Source organism: Lycorma delicatula, chromosome 12 (assembly GCF_047948215.1).
Source record: "Lycorma delicatula isolate Av1 chromosome 12, ASM4794821v1, whole genome shotgun sequence".
In the NCBI taxonomy this organism is placed as follows: domain Eukaryota; kingdom Metazoa; phylum Arthropoda; class Insecta; order Hemiptera; family Fulgoridae; genus Lycorma; species Lycorma delicatula.
Window position 1 is genome coordinate 25,624,260 of NC_134466.1, and position 19,513 is coordinate 25,643,772.

Here is a 19,513-nt window from a genome sequence, read left to right on the forward strand (position 1 = left end):
TTAATCAACTGAGAAATCAGCTTCATCAAGAAGGCTGAAAGTAGATACTTGGCACTTGAGAAAATTTTCTATGTTTTTTTGAAGAAATTTTAGCCTTCTGTCAAGTTGCCAACAAGATAAATGATTATTTATTTAATCCCTCTTAGGTAAATAAAAGTCTACACCCAATAACATAACTATAAATATATGTAAGTTTTTTGGAGTGTGTGAAAAAATGTGTTAAGCCTGACCATGATTAGAACCTGTGGAGGAACAAAGAGAAATGTTTGGTTCAATTTTTCAACAACTTTTATACTTTTAGCTTTATCTTCAGTAGTAGAAGAATAACTTGTAATATTAGGGACAGTCCTGAATTTTCCTGGCTTCATCGGCAAAGTTACTCAACCAATTTGAGTACAGGGATGACAAAAAATAAAAAATGCATTTTTTCCCCCACTCCTTGATGGGGTTTGAATAACACTAATCATCAGAAACTATCTTAGGAACTTAATTATTACATAATATCCAGTTTACCATAAGAGCTGCATCTCCCTGCCTTCTAGTGACCAAAATTAAAAGTTATCAATGTACTGTGCCAAATTTCATTCAAATCAGTCCATCCAGATAGCGATATCATGCAAAAAAAATAGGCTTAACATGCATGCATATATTTTCCAGTATTTTTCAATGCTTCCAATTGTGTTTTTCTGTTAGAGGGGATCATAAAATTTCAAGATTTCCAAAAACCCTGATGTGTAAAATTTGATCAGATCAAAATATTTCTTTTACATAACCGATATCCTAAATGAACCAATTATTTACAAGGTGTACCAATGTTTATAAACATTTAATCTATAATATTTTAAAATAACAATTCCAGAAACAGGAATAATACTTTATTACAATGAACACTGACTCCAGACATGCCTGAACACATTTTAACATGTTTGAAAATAAACACTGAAGCATCAAAAGGAGTAATCACATTTATCAATTCAGTTACATCATTTTCCAGTTTATCTAGAGTTCTTATAAACAGATCCTTTCATTGATCCCCTATAAATAAAATCTGTAGGTGTAAGATATGAGGATATCTGCAAAAAACTTTTAATATTGTCATAGCACTGTTGTCTTTAAATTTAATGACAATAACGGATAGTACACTAAGAATTCCTTTTTCATCTAATTGGCCAATGAAAGGATAACTGATTTCATTACAATAATGCGACATTTCACTGACAATATAAAAAAAGTTAAATCATAAGTTTTTGATTGAGATCCAGATGTTTTTGTTTAGGTGCATAGTTACAATTGGGGCATCCAAATTGTATCGCTTTTACATTACAACTATATATAGTTGAGAAAGTAAAAAATTTAACTTTTACATCTTTTCATACAAAAAAAAAAGGATTTACTAAATTAGTGGGAAAATTAAATAGTAAATAGGCAGATTTTTTAAATAAAAATCTTCCATGACATTATATCAAATGCCATTTTGGAAGTAAGTTGGTTCATATTAATATCATATAATTACTGAATAAAATACAATCAATTATAAAATTAGTTCTGTTGTAATTTACTTCTAAACTGACAATAAATGTAACAAACAGGCAAACAAACAAAGAAACATTTCTTTAAAATATATATATATATATTATCATTTTGGCACAGACATGAAAAAAGAAAAACTAAACAAAACATATTAATAACTAACTGATAATAAAAACATTCAAAATATAAGTATAAACTGTATACCCATTTCCAAATACTACATCTACTAACTATGAAATAATTAATACTATTATTATTATTACTTACAGACTAAACACATTAAATAGCTTGATAAAAAAGTATATAATATATTGAATGATATTTGTTCTTCGACTGGCAATAAAATATAGTACATAATTTTGAAAGAACGTTATGATGTAAATATTTTAATTTGAAAATTTATTGGCTCTCCCTCAATATTGCACCAAAGTATTTTTTGAGGTCATTTGCACTACTACTATGCCTAGGAAGACATAAAAAAAAAAAATAAGTTAAAAATATGCAATAAATAGATATAGTTTTTTCAGGTTTTAGGGAAGGAGGAATTTGAAGCAAAATTAAAAAAAAAAAAAATGGTAAAATAAGCAAGTACTGCATAGTCAATATGTATGCAGTATGTACACATATACTAAGCATTAATATAAAGTAAGGTTATGTTTACAAAATGTTGAGAAAATTGATCCCAAAAAACTATCTACCCCATTCCCTGAAGATACTGACCTCAAAATTTTAGCAAAAAATTGCCCCATATACAAACATATTCAAACAAACCAACACAAATACATACATACATAATTACCACTTTTTTTTTGTTTTTCAGCGTAGGTCCAGAGCTGCGATGTCAGGAAAGTAAAAATTAGTAATATTAGATCTTTCAGAGAATTTAATTGTTAGAAAAAAGTCAGTAAAGAATTAGAAAACTTTATCCAGTATTGTACCCCATTACATTAAAAAAAAAATTAAACCAAATTAAGTAAAATTTATTTAATTTTAAATTAAAACTGTAAATATTACTACTATTTGGCTTTAACAAATAAATCAAACAATATTTAGTACCAGGAAGCTAATAAAATGAAATAAAATATTAAATATAAATTATTAATGATTATAATCATTATTATTATAATGATTAATAGTCGTGAAAATAGTTTAATTTTGCTGACTGAGTACAGAAAACAAATTTGACCCGCAATAGTGAAAAACATCAAAATGTTTAGTAAATGAATTTTGATCAAATTTGACACCTTGATCAAATGAAGTTTTTAAATTAAACATTATGTAGTATGATAAGTATAACTGCTGAAAAGAAATCAAAATTTTTAGTAAAAAAAAAAAAAATATGTTCCATTATGAACTGATTCCTTATATAATATCATTACATAATCATATATCAATCATATATTTATATAATATTACATTTTAGATTTAAAAAACTTTTTAAATTCTTAAGTTAGATCTCAGAGGACCCCTTTTTTAAAAAAAATGTTATGTTGTTAGTAAATAGGCAATATGGAATAAGATCCACAGTTTAAGTTCCTTATTAATTTATTTAAGCTTGAGATAACATAAAACGTTTAATTACAGTTTAAAATACATATGTTAAGTTTAATCACAATCCATTTAGGTTACGTTTAAAATACATTCGTTTAAGTATAAGTATTAATACTACGTTTACAGTTACACATCTGTGTTGAGCCGCTGTCATTAGTTGACTGACTGATAATGAGAGGGAGACTCTCCCCACTATTTAATACACAAGACTTTAACTAAACTATATTATTTGACTAAAACTACAGAAATTACATTTTATTAAATATTGCATTCAAAACGTTAACATGCCCCCCTGTTGAAGGTGCAGGCTTTAAGATACAACAGTAAGTTGGCAAAGTTTAACTAGGGGTTGTTTTATTAATCCTCTAGAAGTTTTCACTGTGGCTATGCGAGCCTTGCAATCAGCTCCCTCATGCAAATTAATGCGGCCCAACTCCCAATGAAGAGGTGGCCTAAAGTCTTCTTTAATGAGTACTAACGCACCTGGCTTTGGTGATGGATATCTTTGGCACATTTATGGCATTGTTGAAGGGTAGACAAATACTCATTTGACCAATGTTTCCAAAGATTTTGATACATTTGGTTGGTACGCTGCCAGTTTGTTAATCTATTAATATAGAGTGGAGTATAATCTGGTACTGGAAAAGAGCATAGGGGTTTACCAACAAGGAAATGAGCAGGTGTTAACAAACTTAGATCATTAGAATCGCTGGAAAGAGGAATAAGAGGTCTAGAGTTAACACATGCTTCTACCGTAACTAATAAAGTTTTTAATTCATCGTACAGCAAAATATGGTTTTCCAGCACTTGTTTAAGATGTCCCATGACTGATTTTAATCCTGCCTCCCACAGCCCTCCAAAATGGGGTGCACAGGGTGGAATGAAATGCCAGTTGATACACAAAATGAATTCAACTGATGTATTTGATGCGAATAGATGTTGCAATTCTTTCAGTTCATTTTTCACTCCAACCAAATTGGTTCCATTGTCACAATAAAGGTTTAAAGGAGATGTCACAATAAAGGAGAACGAGAAATGGGATCAGCTGGATTATCCTGTGATTTTACGTGTTTCCATGTACAGTTAGGTGTCAATTCTTGAATTTTAGACACTTGATTACCGACATATATTTGCCAAGTTTTAGGAGGAGTATTTAACCAGTGACATACTGTAGTAGAATCAGTCCACAGAGTGATGTTGTTAATATTGAGTAAATCTAAAGCTTTAAGTGTATTTTGAAGTAGTTGAGCCAATATTAGTGCTCCACAGAGTTCTAGACAACATAACGAAGTTAATTTTAGTGGAGCTACACGCGATTTGGAGCATATCAACATCACGTCTACTTCACCATTTTCTGCTACAGTTCTCGTATACAGGCAGGCTCCATAAGCTCTTTCTGATGCATCAGAAAATCCATGTATTTCGAAGGCTTGATCAGTTTCCAATCGATATTCATCTATTGACGATCAGTTGATTTAGGATCTGCAGTGATTCCCTGTATTCATTCCATTTTAGCTCCAAAGCACCAGGAACTTGTTGATCCCATCCTAAGTCTATTATGAGCCACATTTCTTGCATTAGAAGCTTAGCAGTAATTACTATTGGTGTTATTATGCCAAGTGGATCAAATAGTCGAGATATATCTGACAAAATAACATGCTTAGTGACAACATTTGGAGGATCCCGTAGGTTTACTTTAAATCAAAACATATCTGTTGATGGTTGCCAATATATTCCCAGAGTCATAATTGCTTTGTAATGTAGGTAAATCCTTTCCTAGTTTAAATTGGCCGTCTCTCAGAATATTGAAAAACATGCTTGCACCCAGAAGTACGTCAATTCATTTAGATTGAAAGAACCCGTCATTAGTTATGTTTAAGTTTAAGTTGAAGGAGGAAGTCGGCAAATCGTTAACAATTTTTCTTAAAACCAACAGAGATATATCTTCCTCGTAATCGTTTAATCTTGATTTAATTGTAGCGTTTACAAAGGCATTTGTTGACATTCCCGTATATCTGATTCCGGTGACTGATGCAAGGGTTTTTTATTTTTTTTTTTTCATTGTTTGAGACCTAAAGTTGAAACTAGTGATTGACTACCGCTGTCTAAAGTGCATGACAAGGGTAAGCAATGCCTTGAGAGTCCTTAATAAGGATAATGGTGGTAGCAAGAATAACTTCATCAAAACCATTGGAAAAAGGCGGATACAGACTGTTGCGGAGTGGAAGACTCTTTAACATCAACGTCTTAGGTAACTAATTTGTTGAAGCTTGAGAAGTTTTTTCAATGTGAAGAATACTGTGATGACGCTTATTGCAAAGTTTGCTACAATGAGGACTCTTACATTGCAGAGTCTTGTGTCCTGACTTTAGACAATTTATACGTAGCTTGAGTTTGCGAATCTTTAAATATCTTTGAGACGAGTTAAGATTAGTGAGCTGTTTACAGGTAAAAGTTGTATGATTGTCATTACAGATTGCACATTTAGATTTGGAAATGTCGGTATTGCTAACATGACATGATATATTATTTACATTTCGATTAAGATGCGGTTTAGACTGGGAATTTTTATAGGACAGGCCTTTGGTGTTTATTGTTCAATTTTCTTTCCGGACTTTTGGGATCATTATTTGTTTATATAGGAATTGCATTAAATTTTCCAAAGAATACGGTTCGGATTCACAGTCAGAAGACTTATTATCTTCGTCATCATTATCGCTTAGTATATTCTTAGCATGAGACGTTCCAGCAATCTCTAGTTTCAGGGTATAATTTATTTGTAATTAAAAATACTAAAAGCATACTCCATTGATTGGTTGGTTTAACTGAATTTTTTAAGGCAGTCAAATGTTCTTTTTTTTACAAACGTTCAGTCTATACAAAAATCTTGAATTCTGTTAGAGTAAAATGATTTTTATTGTATAGTGTTCATAAAAGACTATCCTGAATAAAATCTATATTTTTTCAGCATAATTGTATGTAATATTTTTATTTTATTGTTGCCTATATTTGTTTGTTCTATTCATACTAGTAAAAATTTACAAAAGTAAATTTACCCATATAACCATTAGGAAGAAGATTGCATTGTTTATTTATTCAAAAAGCTTCTGCATAAAAGAAAGCCACTGTGTTGTGTAGTTAAATAAAGTTTCCAGTTACTGTCCAGGGAATGTTTTTGGAGGCAAATATAGAACAAACCTTCCAGATGTGAAACTTTTAATATCAAGGATGGAAAATTTTAGAATCTTACTCAGTAGAGAAGGGTAAAACAGTGCAAGACAACTGATTAGTGAATAATCAATTGAAGCAATTCACAATGTGTTTATTTGATCGTCAGGTAAATCAGTGTGACAAGTTTCATGGCAGTTACCAGTGATGAAGTGTTATGGAAACACCCAAAGCTTCATGCATACAAAGCTCAAGTTTTACATCAAATAAAATCTAATGATCATAGTAAACACGATAATTTCACTGATTTCTTTTTTAACAAAATCTATAAGAATAACTAGTGTTTTTATTGTATAATTTTACTGATGAGGCAAAATTTCACATAACGGGAAGTCAATAAACATAATATGCATACTTGGGGATCAGAAAAATCACATACAATTAGGGAGCATACCAGGGAAAACTCTAAACTTAATGTTTGATGTGGTTTATTGTATGATGAGATAATTGGAACTTTTTCTTTAATAAAACAATAAATATAAAGGGTTTTTAGATATGCTAATTAATTTATAAATTTCCCCAGTGAGAAGAGAAAGAGAGCCAAATGTCGTCAAACAGAATAAGTGTCACCGATTTTCTTTGTAGCAGAATGTTGATGAAAGTTTTGACTTTGGTTTGCAAAATCACTTTAATGATGTTATTGCAAGGATAAAAAAATAAAAATGTGTGTAATTTTGCTGAAATTTGTCAGTGCATCAGTGCAAGCATCAGCACTGACCATTCCATATACATGATAATGGAACTATTCTTTATTACTCGAATAAAAAAGTTCAGCAAGTTGTGACCAGTGCCCAGTAGCTGGGGATTATGTTGATAAGTAGTGTAAGTATATTAAGATTTAATAAATAATTTTTCTAGTCATTTGTCTCTTGAATTATTGAACAACCCTTGCATATAAACATTAACAAACCAATAAACATTCTCAATGAGTAACCATGGCAGGATAATACAAGCAAATGTAGATGCTACAACTTTATGTTATTGTGCTATTTAAAGTATTGTAGAACTTTTTGAATTGCTTTTATAAATGCAGTTACACTTACATATTATTTTAAGACATGATAACTATTATTCTTAGTAATTAAGCTCTAATTATTATAACTATATCTAGTTGCCGTAGTCGAACATTTACAAAGATCAATCAATAATTACTCAAAATCTTAAAATACTATATAATAATTAATTATGGAATAACAGCAAACCATATAATAGCAGCTTTTAATATAATAATAATTCGTAAAACTCAAAAAAAAAATATATAAAATAAAAATATATAAATAGGAACAAATACAAAATCAGTCGTCATATATAAAATGATGTAATTTGACAAATGATTAAATTAATCATAGACTGGAATGGCAGTAAACATATAAGCTATGTTTAAAAAATAAATAAGTAAAAAAAGTTAAATACTTGAATGCTATTAATTCACTAATTACTAAAATCTAAATTAAGTATTCATAGGCGAAAGTTCTGGAGCATTTTGATTTGTTGAAACATTACTGTTATTTGATCTAATATTGGCAAATATATTTTGTCTCCAACAATTACCATCAGAGTTCATATTTCGATCCTCACAAATACATAAAAATAATGTATCGATGACAATCTGCAATTAAACAAAATAAAACATTAATTTAAATAATATACATACATGTTCACTATGACACTTAATAAAACAAATTCTTAAAGGAATGCATATATATATATATATATATATATATATATATAGTATTATTAAAATATGGGAACCCATAAATAACTTTTCACACATTATAAAAAAAAAATGCAACTTCATCAAAGAAATCTATTTTTCAGTATTAGACCACTACAACTCAAGCTCAGGGAGGGAAACTTAAAAATGAGATGAACCCTAATCGCTTCTATTAGCTAAACTAATGAAATAGATCAACTATTTTTCAAAATGATCGAACTTTTTAAAAATTTTTCTTTTCATTGTTTACAGCAAATATTTAAAGAGATTCTATTTTTCAGATTTTAAAACACAGGTTATTCGTAACTGTATAGAGAAAAAAAATTTGAAGATATTAAGAAATGAAGGGAGAAAGCTTGTTGACGTGTGCCACTGATTGTTTAAACCAGATTGTTCTAACTGTACATCTACACTTAGAGGTTTTTTATTTAATTTCTGTACCTTACATAATAAAAAATCTCATTTAATTTTAAGAAAAAAAAACATGAAGAGATAAGAGGGAAAAATGATACAAATCTACCGACAAATGTGTAATTAACAGTATTAAATGGGGAATTCTACATATTTATGACTGCACATAGTAGTCAATGACGATAAAGTTTTTATACCTAACTGGCACTGGTTATTTATTCTTACATAGTAGGAAATTTAATGATACGTGAAAAAAAAGATCAACTACTATGCCCTAAGACATAAAAAAGAATTTGGTTAGATATGCAATAAATAAAGATAGTTTTTCAATTTTTGTGGTAGGGGGAAAATTTGGGTGCAAATTTTTTTTCTAAATGGTATGCACAGCTCTAGAATTATGGCGCCAGGAAAGTAAAATGAATGCTCCTTTAATAATGCATAAATATCTGCTATAACAATAAGAAATCAATTATGAAAGAAAAACATTTAATAATACATAATACTTACATCATATAAAGATATAACAGAATGAGCTATAAAGTAAGCAAAAATACATATGACAAGTGTCGGTGCTGAATAAAAATGTAGATCGGTATTGTTTTTCAGAAGTAATAATCCAACAGAACCTGTTATAGCTGTAACGATAACTTTACCGAGAAACAATACAAAGTCACCAACACTATTGATTGTTGCTAATTGTAGAGCATTCGTTGCCAATATGTGGAATGCCTAAAACAAAAAATAAAAATTTTAATAATTTATAATAAATATAATATTATATTAGACAGATGATATGGCACTATTTGCTTCATCTCCAGAAATATTATACGAATTGGAAAAATAAGGCTGGGCACCTGGTTTCGTAATTAATGAAAAAAAAACTGTCCTCAACAGTGAAGTTAAGGAATGAATAAAACTAGATTGGGCAAATGAAACAATCTATTTATGACAACTGGTGAGCTTTATGGCCAGAACAAGAAAGGAGACCTAAAGAATAGCAACTGCTAGGGAAAAATGGAAGGAGCTCTTTTGTACACTTCTTTATGTGGCCATTGTTTTGTACAATGTTATATATGAGGCAGAAATGTATATTTTTATAGTAGCTGTTGACAAGGGTTAAGCTGAAAAGGAAGGAACTCTTTTTCAAAATGGGACTCCAATAACTTTAAAAAAAATGACAGCATCGATAAATAAAGCTGGAGAAAAAGATGAAAATTGGTGATGTACAAAATCTTCTGTTGATCTGTGTTTACTGGATTATATTGATTTATATTATATTAAAGCAAATTTTATGTAACCTAAATTAAAAAAAAAAAAAAAATCTGATGTGGACACCACATGACTTCCTTGTACACCTATTAAATTTACATATACACATATTTTGCTGCACGTCATTTAAACTTATTTCATTTGAAAGTGAGATACGATCCTCCAATTCTTTAATAAAATGGATAGTTACACAACTGCATTATGGCATCACATATTTTTATGGTGTCCGTATCAAAATTCTATATTAGTTTATATATTAATTTTGTTTCACGTTGCTCAAGTAGTTATATGGTGTTGTGAGAATGTGTTGGATCCATAATCATGCACACATGGGTTCGAATCTGACTTCATATACATATATATTTTTTAACTATTTTTTTTTTAATTTAAATATATTGATTTATTAATAATTATTAACCTCTGCAAAAATTATTGAATTAAAATGAAAAGTACGTAAAATGTTATTTCACTAACTTCTGATTTTTTCATATTTTTTTTTTATTGTTATTAAATTATTTATTGTAATTTTTTTACAATCAGAGGTTAATAAATCAATATATTTAAATTAAAAAAAAAAAAATGAAGTCAGATTCAAATTGATGTGTCTTCCTCTTGTAAGATCCAAATATTTTGTTAATTAAAATTTTACTTGGCTATAATTCTGGAACCAATGAAAATAAGTATCATTTATGATAATGTCATTGAAAAGCTCTCAATGAGGGCTTATTACTGCAGTTAAGAAAAAGTCCAAAATCCAAATTGTTTTGGAATTGGGCTTTTTTGGACACTTTTGATCCAGTCGATTGCAATCAAACGGGAAGATGCACAACTAGATGTTACAACAGTACTAAATCCAAAATTTCAACATCCTACGGCTAATCGTTTTTGAGTTATGCGAGATGCATATGTATGTATAGACGTCATGCCTAAACTAGTCAAAATGGATTCAGGCATGGTGAAAATGGATATTCTGTTGAAAACTGAAATTTTTCGCAGTCAAAATACTATCTTTTCTTCATACAAGGAAATAAAAATATAAATTTTTTAAAATTTTAGATGTAAATCCTGGAATAGCATAATTATTTATTACTAATAACTTGTATTGCTGGATTATAAAATTTGAAAGAACATATAGTTTTCTAATTGGATACATTTTTCTACAGTTGTTTTATAATAAATAATATTGATTCAATTTTCTTATTCTAAGTAAGATACCGAATCCATGGTAACCATATCTTCTCACTCCCTTGACTGACTGAAATCAAAATTAAATATTAATCATCTAATTATATAAGAATGTGATTTTGAGTCTAGAAAAAACAAAAAAGAAAAAAAATGGGTTTTTTGCTTCATTAGACCAAACACCATTAGAAAGTAACTTAATTACTTAAATTAAATTACATGAAAATATTTACTGCCCCTTTCAGTAAAGTTTAGAGATATGGGACCTACAACTTCCTATACAACCTGCTCACTGGGTGATTGTGACTAAATTTAAGTCACATAAAAGCCCCATATACATAATCACTATTCAAAATTTCATTCAAATCAATCCATACATAACCTTTCTAATTGTGAAAATAATGGAAATAGTTTGCATAAACATATGTACTAAAATGCTTTATTTGCGAGTTACAGCTAGTGAAAGAATTTGCTCAGATTTCAGCTACCCTTGTGAAATGAGATCATACTGAAATTTTTTGACATTAATGACGAATTTCTTAACAGAAACTAAATGTCAGACTTAATGATTTTTTTATGGTTGTTGACTTGAAAAACTGAAAAAAATAGATCCCAGAAACATATCTGCAGAAGTTTTTTTGATATCTGTGGTAAAAACAATAAGGTTTGACATACATTGTTAAATGTAATGAGTTAAACTGTGTGGTGCGAGAGGTAGCGTCTCAGCCTTTCATCTGGAAGTCCTGGGTTCGAATCCTTGTAGGCATGACATTTTTCATTTCGTACCCCACGCACGAATTTCTTGTGGCAATAAGAAAAAAAAAATTCCATAATAAATTTATGTTTGACATACTTTGTTAAATGGGTAATAAACACATAATTACTTTTAAACAAAACTTATACAGAATTTAATTCTGAACAAAATGGTTGTAAGATAAGTTGAATAAAACAAAGAAAGTTAGAAAAATTTGAATTTTATCCAGAAAATTACATTACTACATTTGTTAGAAAAGTACTTATTTTAATGTAAACAAAAATCAAATTCTTTTTGGAATGTGAAAAATTTGTAAAAACAAAATTTACTGTTAAAAATTAAAAAAAAACCTCAAAATTACACAATTGCAAAATAAAAATTACTTAAATAATAATCTTTTTATTAATGACAGAAATACAATAATTATTTGAAAAACTACTATTTCAAAGTTGGCAATATTAAAAAGAGAAAAAAAATATATATTACATACCCTTCCAGCTGCTGGACAAAAATTCATTCCTTGCAGAGCAACGATTGTATATGCGTTATGATTAATATATCGAATAAATCTTTCTAAACACCAAAAACAACAGATACAATACTTTAAACCACACCTAGCACATGTGGAAAACTCTTCGTACTTCTTCAATCTAATAATAAAATTTAAAAAATGTACAATAAATAATTATATAATAAATCCAATTATAAAGCAACATTTAACCCTAGTTATTCATTTTTATTATTCAATGAATTTTTTTTTACTTTAAACTTACATAGATTGCAACATAAAAAAAAGTTAATCATTCCGATAACCTACTTACTCAAAAAGGTATTTTTTCAAATGCTTCTTTTCCCATCAATTTGCTGCAACATCTCTTCATTTGTCACTTTATCCACCCATCTGATTTTTAACATTCACCTACTGCACTACATTTTAACAGCTTCTAATCTTTTCTTCTTAGGTACTCTGATCATTCAAGTTTCACTTCCATATAAAGCTATGAGCTCCAAACAAATACTTTCAAAAATGCTTTCCTGATGTTTAAATTAATTTTTGATGTACGGAAATTCTATTTCTGACCAAAAGCTCGTTTCACTGTGCTATTTGGCATTTTATATCAATTCTGCTTCGTTTATCTTTAGTAATTCTACTTCCCAAATAACAAAATCCCTCTACCTCTATAGTCTTTTCTCATCCTATTTTTATATTCAGTGGTCCACCTACTTTATTTCTACTACATTACATTACTTCTGTTTTGTTCTTGTTTATTTTCATGTGGTACTGCATAGGAATTTTTCTATGCCATTCATTGTTTCTTCTAAATCTTTTTTACTCTCAACTAGAATTACAATAAATTGTAGCATCTTAATCTTTTTACCTTGCACTGTTACTCTGGATTTAAACTGTTCTTTACCATCATTAACTGCTAGTTGTAAAGATTAAAAAGTTACGGGGATAGGAATCATCCTTGTCAGACTCCCTTTTTTATTACTGTTTCATTTTTATGCTCTTCCGATTATTACTACTGTAGTTTGGTTCGTGTAAATGTTAGCAATTGTTCTTTTATCTCTATACTTGAACCCTAAATTCATTAAAATGCTGAATATTTTATTCCAGTCTATGATATCAAATGCCTTTTTAAATCTATAAATGCCATGTATGTTGGTTTGTTTTTCTTTAATCTTCCTTCTACTATTAATCTGAGCACTAAATTTGCTTCACTTGTCCCTATACTTTTCCTGAAACCAAATTGGTTTCTCCTAACACTTCTTCCACTCTCTTCTCAATTCTTCTGTACAGAATTCTAGTTAAGATTTTTGATGCATGACTAGTTAAACTAATTGTTCTGTATTCTTCACATTCATCTGCCCCTACTTTCTTTGGTATCATGACTATAACACTTTTTTTGAAGTCTGATGGAACTTCCCCTTTTTCATAAATATTACACACCAGTTTGTATAATCTATCTATCGCTTCCTCACCTGCACTGCGCAGTAATTCTGCAGATATCCCATCTATCCCAGGAGAGTCTCTCCTATTCAAATTCTTTAATGCTCTATTAAATTCACATCTCAGTACTGTATCTCCCTTTTCATCCTCTTCAACCTCCTCTTCTTCCTCTATAACACCAATTTCTAATTCATTTCCTTTGTATAACTCTTCAATATATTCCACCCAGCTATCGACCTTTTCTTTCGTATTATAAATTGGTGTACCATCTTTATTTAACATATTATTAATTTTTAACTTATATACCACAAAATTCTCCTTAACTTTCCTGTATGCTCCATCTATTTTACGAGTTCATTTCTTTTTCCACTTCTGAACACTTTTCTTTATCCACTCTTCTTTCCTAATTTCCACTTCCTTTTTACAGTATTTCTTAATTGTACAGATCCTTTTTTACCTTCTTTATCACTAGCATTCTTATATGCATTTTTTTATATGCATTTCTATGCTCATCCATCAGCTACAATACATCCTCTGCATTCCAGGTTTTATTACTAGTTCTCTTTGATCTACCTAAGTTCACTTCTGCTGATTTAAAAATTTCCTTTTTAACATCTTCCCATTCTTCTTCTATATTTTCTACTTTATATTTTTTACTCAGAACTATTGCGATATCCTCTCAAAAATCTTCTTTACCTCCTCTTACTCAAGCTTCTATAAATTTCACCAATTCATCTGGCACCTTTTCTTCAGGTTTTTAAACCCCAATCTACATTTCATTATCACTAAATTATGGTTGCTATCAATGTCTGCTCCTGGATATAGTTTGCAGTCGATGAGTTGATTTCTAAATCTTTGCTTAATCATGATATAATCTACCTGATACCTTGCAGTATCACCCGGCTTATTCCATACGTATATATTCTATGTAATTTTCAAATGGTGTTGGCAGTTACTACATTATACTTCATGAAAAACTCAATAAGTCATTCTCCTCTTTCATTTCTTTTGCCCAGCGCATATTTACCCACAATATTTCCTTCCTTGCCTTTTCCAATGGTTATATTCCAATTTTCAACTATTATTAAATTTCCATCCCCTTTTATGTGTTTTAACTGCTTTGTCAATTTCTTTGTATACACACTCCACTTCGTAATCATCTTGGGCACTAGTAGGCATATAGACGTTAAAAATCGTTGTTGGTTTACGCTTTGATTTTATCCTGATTATAATGATGCTATCGCTACGCTTTTTGAAATTCTTCCCTATCTTCTTGTTTATTACAAAACCTAATCCTGCCTGCCCTTTATTTGATGCTGAGTTAATTATTCTAAACTCACATGACCAAAGGTTGTTTTCCTTTTCCCACCTAACCTCACTAATTCCTACTACATCTACATTTAACCTACCAATTTCTCTCTTTAAATTTTCTAATCTACCAACCTGTTTTAGACTTCTAACATTCCATGCTCAGACTCGTACAATGTTATTTTTTAATTTTCTGATGATCCCTTCCTTAGCAGTCCTCTCTCTTTTTTCCATTTAGCCTACAGAACTATCATAAGGTACTACTTCAGAGGATGAATGGGTTTGATATGTATGAATGTAAATGAAGTGTAGTCTTGTAGTCTCAGGTCGACCATTCCTGAGATGTGTGGTTAATTGAAACCCAACTACCAAAGAACATCGGTATCCAAACTCTACTATTCAAGTATATATAAAAGTAACTGCCTTTACCAGGACTTGAACCTCAGAACTCTTGACTTCAAAATCAGCTGATTTGCAATGATGAGTTAACCACTAGACCAGTCTGGTGGGTTTCCTTAGCAGCCCTGACCTGGAGATCTGAACAGGGGACTAGTTTACCTCTGGAATATTTTATCCAGGAGGTAGCTACATCTTTGTTACATATTTTCTTGGAAAAAAAAACAGCTGTAATTTTCCATTACTTTCAGCTGCACAATACTCAGAAGAGTGAATGATGTTGATATGTCCATTTAAATTTAAGTCTTCCTGACCTATGCCCTTAACAGCTATTGAAACAACTGCTGCCCTCTTTCAGGAATCAATCCTTAGTCTGACTCTCAATAGATACCACTCCAATGTGGTTGCACCTATTCTGTATCACTGAGCACTCAAGCCCCCTCACCATCAGCAAGGTCTCATGATTTACAGAAGGGGGATCAAAACATAAGTCATATTATTTCTGTCTAATTATAAAGGTTGTCCTGAGAGATGTTGGCATTAGGGAATGACTCAAAATATAAACAAAAAATTTCATTGCACAACTGCCCTATCTTGCTTTGTATTTTTCTTTTCAATAAAAATTTATATTTCAAGAACAGATGAGATATTTTAATGAAATTTGGTGTACATGTACTCAACATGTTCTAAAAAAATAAATAAGTTTGAAAAATTTATTATTTTTTGATGACCATTTCAATTTGTGGTACCAGATAGCAAATAAGTGAATTATTACAAATTAAACAAACTCGCACCATTACAGGGATAAAAAAACTGCATAATAATGACATCCAGACTTTATATGAGCAAGTCATAAAGTGAAATTTAGAAAAATCAATATATTTATTTGAACTTACATAAATGATATATACATTATTTTTTAACATAATCCTCTCCTAGTTCTACACACTTAGTTCATATTTTAACAAGCTTGTGAATTCATTCCTGGAAGAAAGTCTTCGGTCTGGTGTGAGAAAATTTTTCACTGCTTCTATGGCCTCTTCATCAGATTGATAATGATTCCCTTGCAATTCTTCTTTTAATGGGCTGACAAGATGAAAATCGCTTGGAGCCAGGTCTGGACTGTGTGGAGGGTGGTCCAGCAGCTCAAAACCGAGATCTTGAAGGCAAAGGACTGTTTTATTGGCCGAATGAGGTCGAGTGTTATACTGAAGCAAAATCGTGCTGAGAAAGAGTTTGCCACATCTTTTGGATTTGATATTTTTCTTCAGAAAATGCAGCAGTTGTCATTGTTTACTGATTGACTTTTAGGTGTGAAGTAAACCAAAAGTGAACCTTCCATATCCCAAAATATTGTCATCATCACCTTTCCTGCAGACATCTGAGTTTTTAACTTTTTTCTGGAAGATAACTTTTTGCTGGATAGAAGACTTTTTTGTGGGAGATGAAATACGTTATCAAATTAAACTTTGTTGCTCAGTTTCAAAGTGATGGACCCATGTCTCATCAACGGTTATTATTCGCTTAAGGAATGATTTTCCTTCATCTTCGTAATATTTCAAAAGCTTCTGGAAAATTTTCAAATGATTTTTTCCTTTGTGGATGCTGGTCAATTGACATGGAACCCAGCGAGCACAGACTTTTGGAAAGTTTAAAAAATCATGGATGATTGAAAATGCTGAGCCACGGCTTATATTCAACTTACTTGCACTGTCATCAACTGTAATTTGTTGATTACCAAGAATGATTTATTTAACCGCTTCAATATTGCTGTTAGTCTTTGAAGTGGAAGGCCTACCTTGCCACTGTTCATCTCAGGGAGAAATCCTACCATTTCTAAAGCAATCAATCCATTTGTAGATCTTGTTTCCACTCAAACAACTCTCCATATTGTTGCTGCATTCAACGAATAATCTCTGCTGGTTTCACCCCTTCTGAACTGAGGAAAACATAACACTGCTTGCATTTCTTCCTTGGTGCAATCAGACAAAGGAGCACTCACTTCAAACAGACTTTTAAACACAATCACAAATAGCTGACAATGAAACAATACTTTCAATGAACAGCTGAAAGCAGTTATGAGTTATAGTAGAACAATTATTGCTGCCAAACATGTGATTGGGAGGGAAATCAAAATTTCCCTTTACTTTTTGATTTACCCTTGCAATTCATCATTAGTTCATATTATGAATATAGCAGATTATGATGATGCTTATAAAGCTATGGTAAAAGAAATTTTTAAATCATAAATTTCCAAAATGTTAAAACTATAGTAGAAGAGATTTTTTAATTGTAAATTTCAAAAGTATTAATTATGTTTTGATTTGACTTAATATTCATAGAAGTCACTATTATTTTAATGAAAAATAAATTTTATTTTAAACAGATCACGTTTTTCTACTTTATCATATTTATTTTGATTTATAAAAATTACAATTTTTAAACATTTTTTCTTTTTGCAATTCCTCCACCTCTACACTTTTATTTTCCTGTAGAAGAAGAAGGACAATTTAATTATGTATATTTATTATTATCCATATTGTATAATAGTATTTTATTAATTATATGTTTATAATTGTACTTTATGTCTAATAAAAAAAAGAAAAACCCTGAAAATGACACATTTAAAAATTTAACTGGACGATGGGCAATATAACATTATAAGAGAAAAGCTGAATTTTGAAAATTGGTCTACGAGTTCAAAAGTTAAAAACGTTTAAAAACTTTAATAGTAGCAGACCAATCTGACCTAATTAAGTTGAATAATTTTTATTGAATAAAAGAACACGGACCTAAACTAAATTTATAAGGTTGCTAAACCTAGTGAAATCTGGAACTAAGTCTAGAATGTGTACCTGGTATTGATTTTTTTTTTTTTGTGTATTCATCCTGGTAATACACAATCCCCATTTGAAATTACTATGAGAAGATCTGTTTTAAGTTTGAAAAATCATCTGATGAAACGGTGATAACTACAAAAGCATTTATAAGATAAAAAAATTAAATAACAGTAATGCGTATAAAAATATATAATAATAAATCATATCTACATAAAAATAAAAGTTTAACTTTTAGTAAATGAATACTTACTTGTAGTATGTATATGTGAGTATTAAACGTGGTAGTTTGAATATAGTAATTAATAATGAGCCAAGAGCTGCGGAACCCAAATGATAACATAATAAATGACGAAATGAAGTAAACACTGGTGATTTTATAGTTTTCTTCCAGCTAAATTAAATTAAAAAAAGAATAAAATAATCTAAAACAAATCAACAGAACAATTTATGTGATAAAAGATAATGATGCTTATTAATACAATTATGAAAACTATGGTGAGAAGTAAGCTTAGCTTATAAATACATAAAATATTTAGAAAAAAGGATAGCCTATAATTTTCCTGGTGAAGTCAAGAAAGTTGCGATCTGGGTACCAAGACCTTTGTCCTGAACAGGCTACTACTTAGGAGGAAAATTAAGTAGAATATTAAAGGATGTAATTATGTGAGTAAAGAATTATGTTAAAAATTATTCTCTCGAGTAAAATTTTGAGATACAAGATCCATGGTGATTACATCTCCACATTTTAACCCAAGTCAAATGGCATCAATGATCTGTATTCAGAAGCAATCTTATAAAATTTCATAAAATTCAGTTAATCCCATCAAAGATATAAGCAAAACAATAACCTGTAAAAAAAAGCAAAAAGTTTAAAGCTTGATATCCTCCACCTCTGAATGAAATCACCCGAATACATAACCAAAGTGATATACTAATGTAATAAAATCATCTAATATACAAGATTGATTTTGAGTCCAGAAACAATAAAAAAAACAAAAAAGGGTGTTGATTGTTTTGTCCCCATCCTTTTAGAAGGGTCTGAATAAGATTAAATATCAGAAAACATGTTAGCTACCTAATGAGCATTATTAAATTATGTGAAAAAATGTATATACTCTTTGAATAAAATGTTGACGTATGGGTCCATAACTCCCTGTCCCCTTGATTAAAATTAAATCACATCAATGACATCCCCAAACACAGAAATCATTGTGCCAAATTTCATCCAAATCAGTCCATCCAGTCTGAAGATATCAAGCAACAAAACAACCCAACATACATACATTCTTCCAGAATTTTTCAATGGTAAAATTGTGCTTTTTGTAGACAGAGGATCATGAAACATCCAGATGTGCAAAAACACCAACATGTAAAGTTTG

General features: G+C 30.0%; 3 protein-coding genes across 3 annotated transcripts in view; all 3 read right to left on the bottom strand.

Annotated features, from left to right (window-relative positions):
• Positions 1 to 3,555: 3,555 nt before the first annotated feature.
• On the bottom strand, positions 3,556 to 3,906 carry LOC142333373 (uncharacterized). The gene has a single exon (XM_075380394.1). The coding sequence runs from the start codon at positions 3,904 to 3,906 to the stop codon at positions 3,556 to 3,558; it is 351 nt and encodes a 116-aa protein (XP_075236509.1).
• Positions 3,907 to 4,094: 188 nt separating this feature from the next.
• Positions 4,095 to 4,415, bottom strand: LOC142333374 (uncharacterized). The gene has a single exon (XM_075380395.1). The coding sequence runs from the start codon at positions 4,413 to 4,415 to the stop codon at positions 4,095 to 4,097; it is 321 nt and encodes a 106-aa protein (XP_075236510.1).
• Positions 4,416 to 7,597: 3,182 nt separating this feature from the next.
• Positions 7,598 to 19,513, bottom strand: part of Ctl1 (choline transporter-like protein 1) — an 81,539-nt gene continuing 69,623 nt past the window's right edge. Inside the window, exons 12-15 of the mRNA XM_075380104.1 lie at positions 18,385 to 18,525; positions 12,130 to 12,289; positions 8,942 to 9,163; positions 7,598 to 7,918 (exon numbers count right to left, since the gene is read on the bottom strand). Of these exons, the coding sequence (XP_075236219.1) occupies positions 7,760 to 7,918; positions 8,942 to 9,163; positions 12,130 to 12,289; positions 18,385 to 18,525 (682 nt within the window). The 3' untranslated portion in view covers positions 7,598 to 7,759. The remainder of the gene's footprint in view (positions 7,919 to 8,941; positions 9,164 to 12,129; positions 12,290 to 18,384; positions 18,526 to 19,513) is intronic.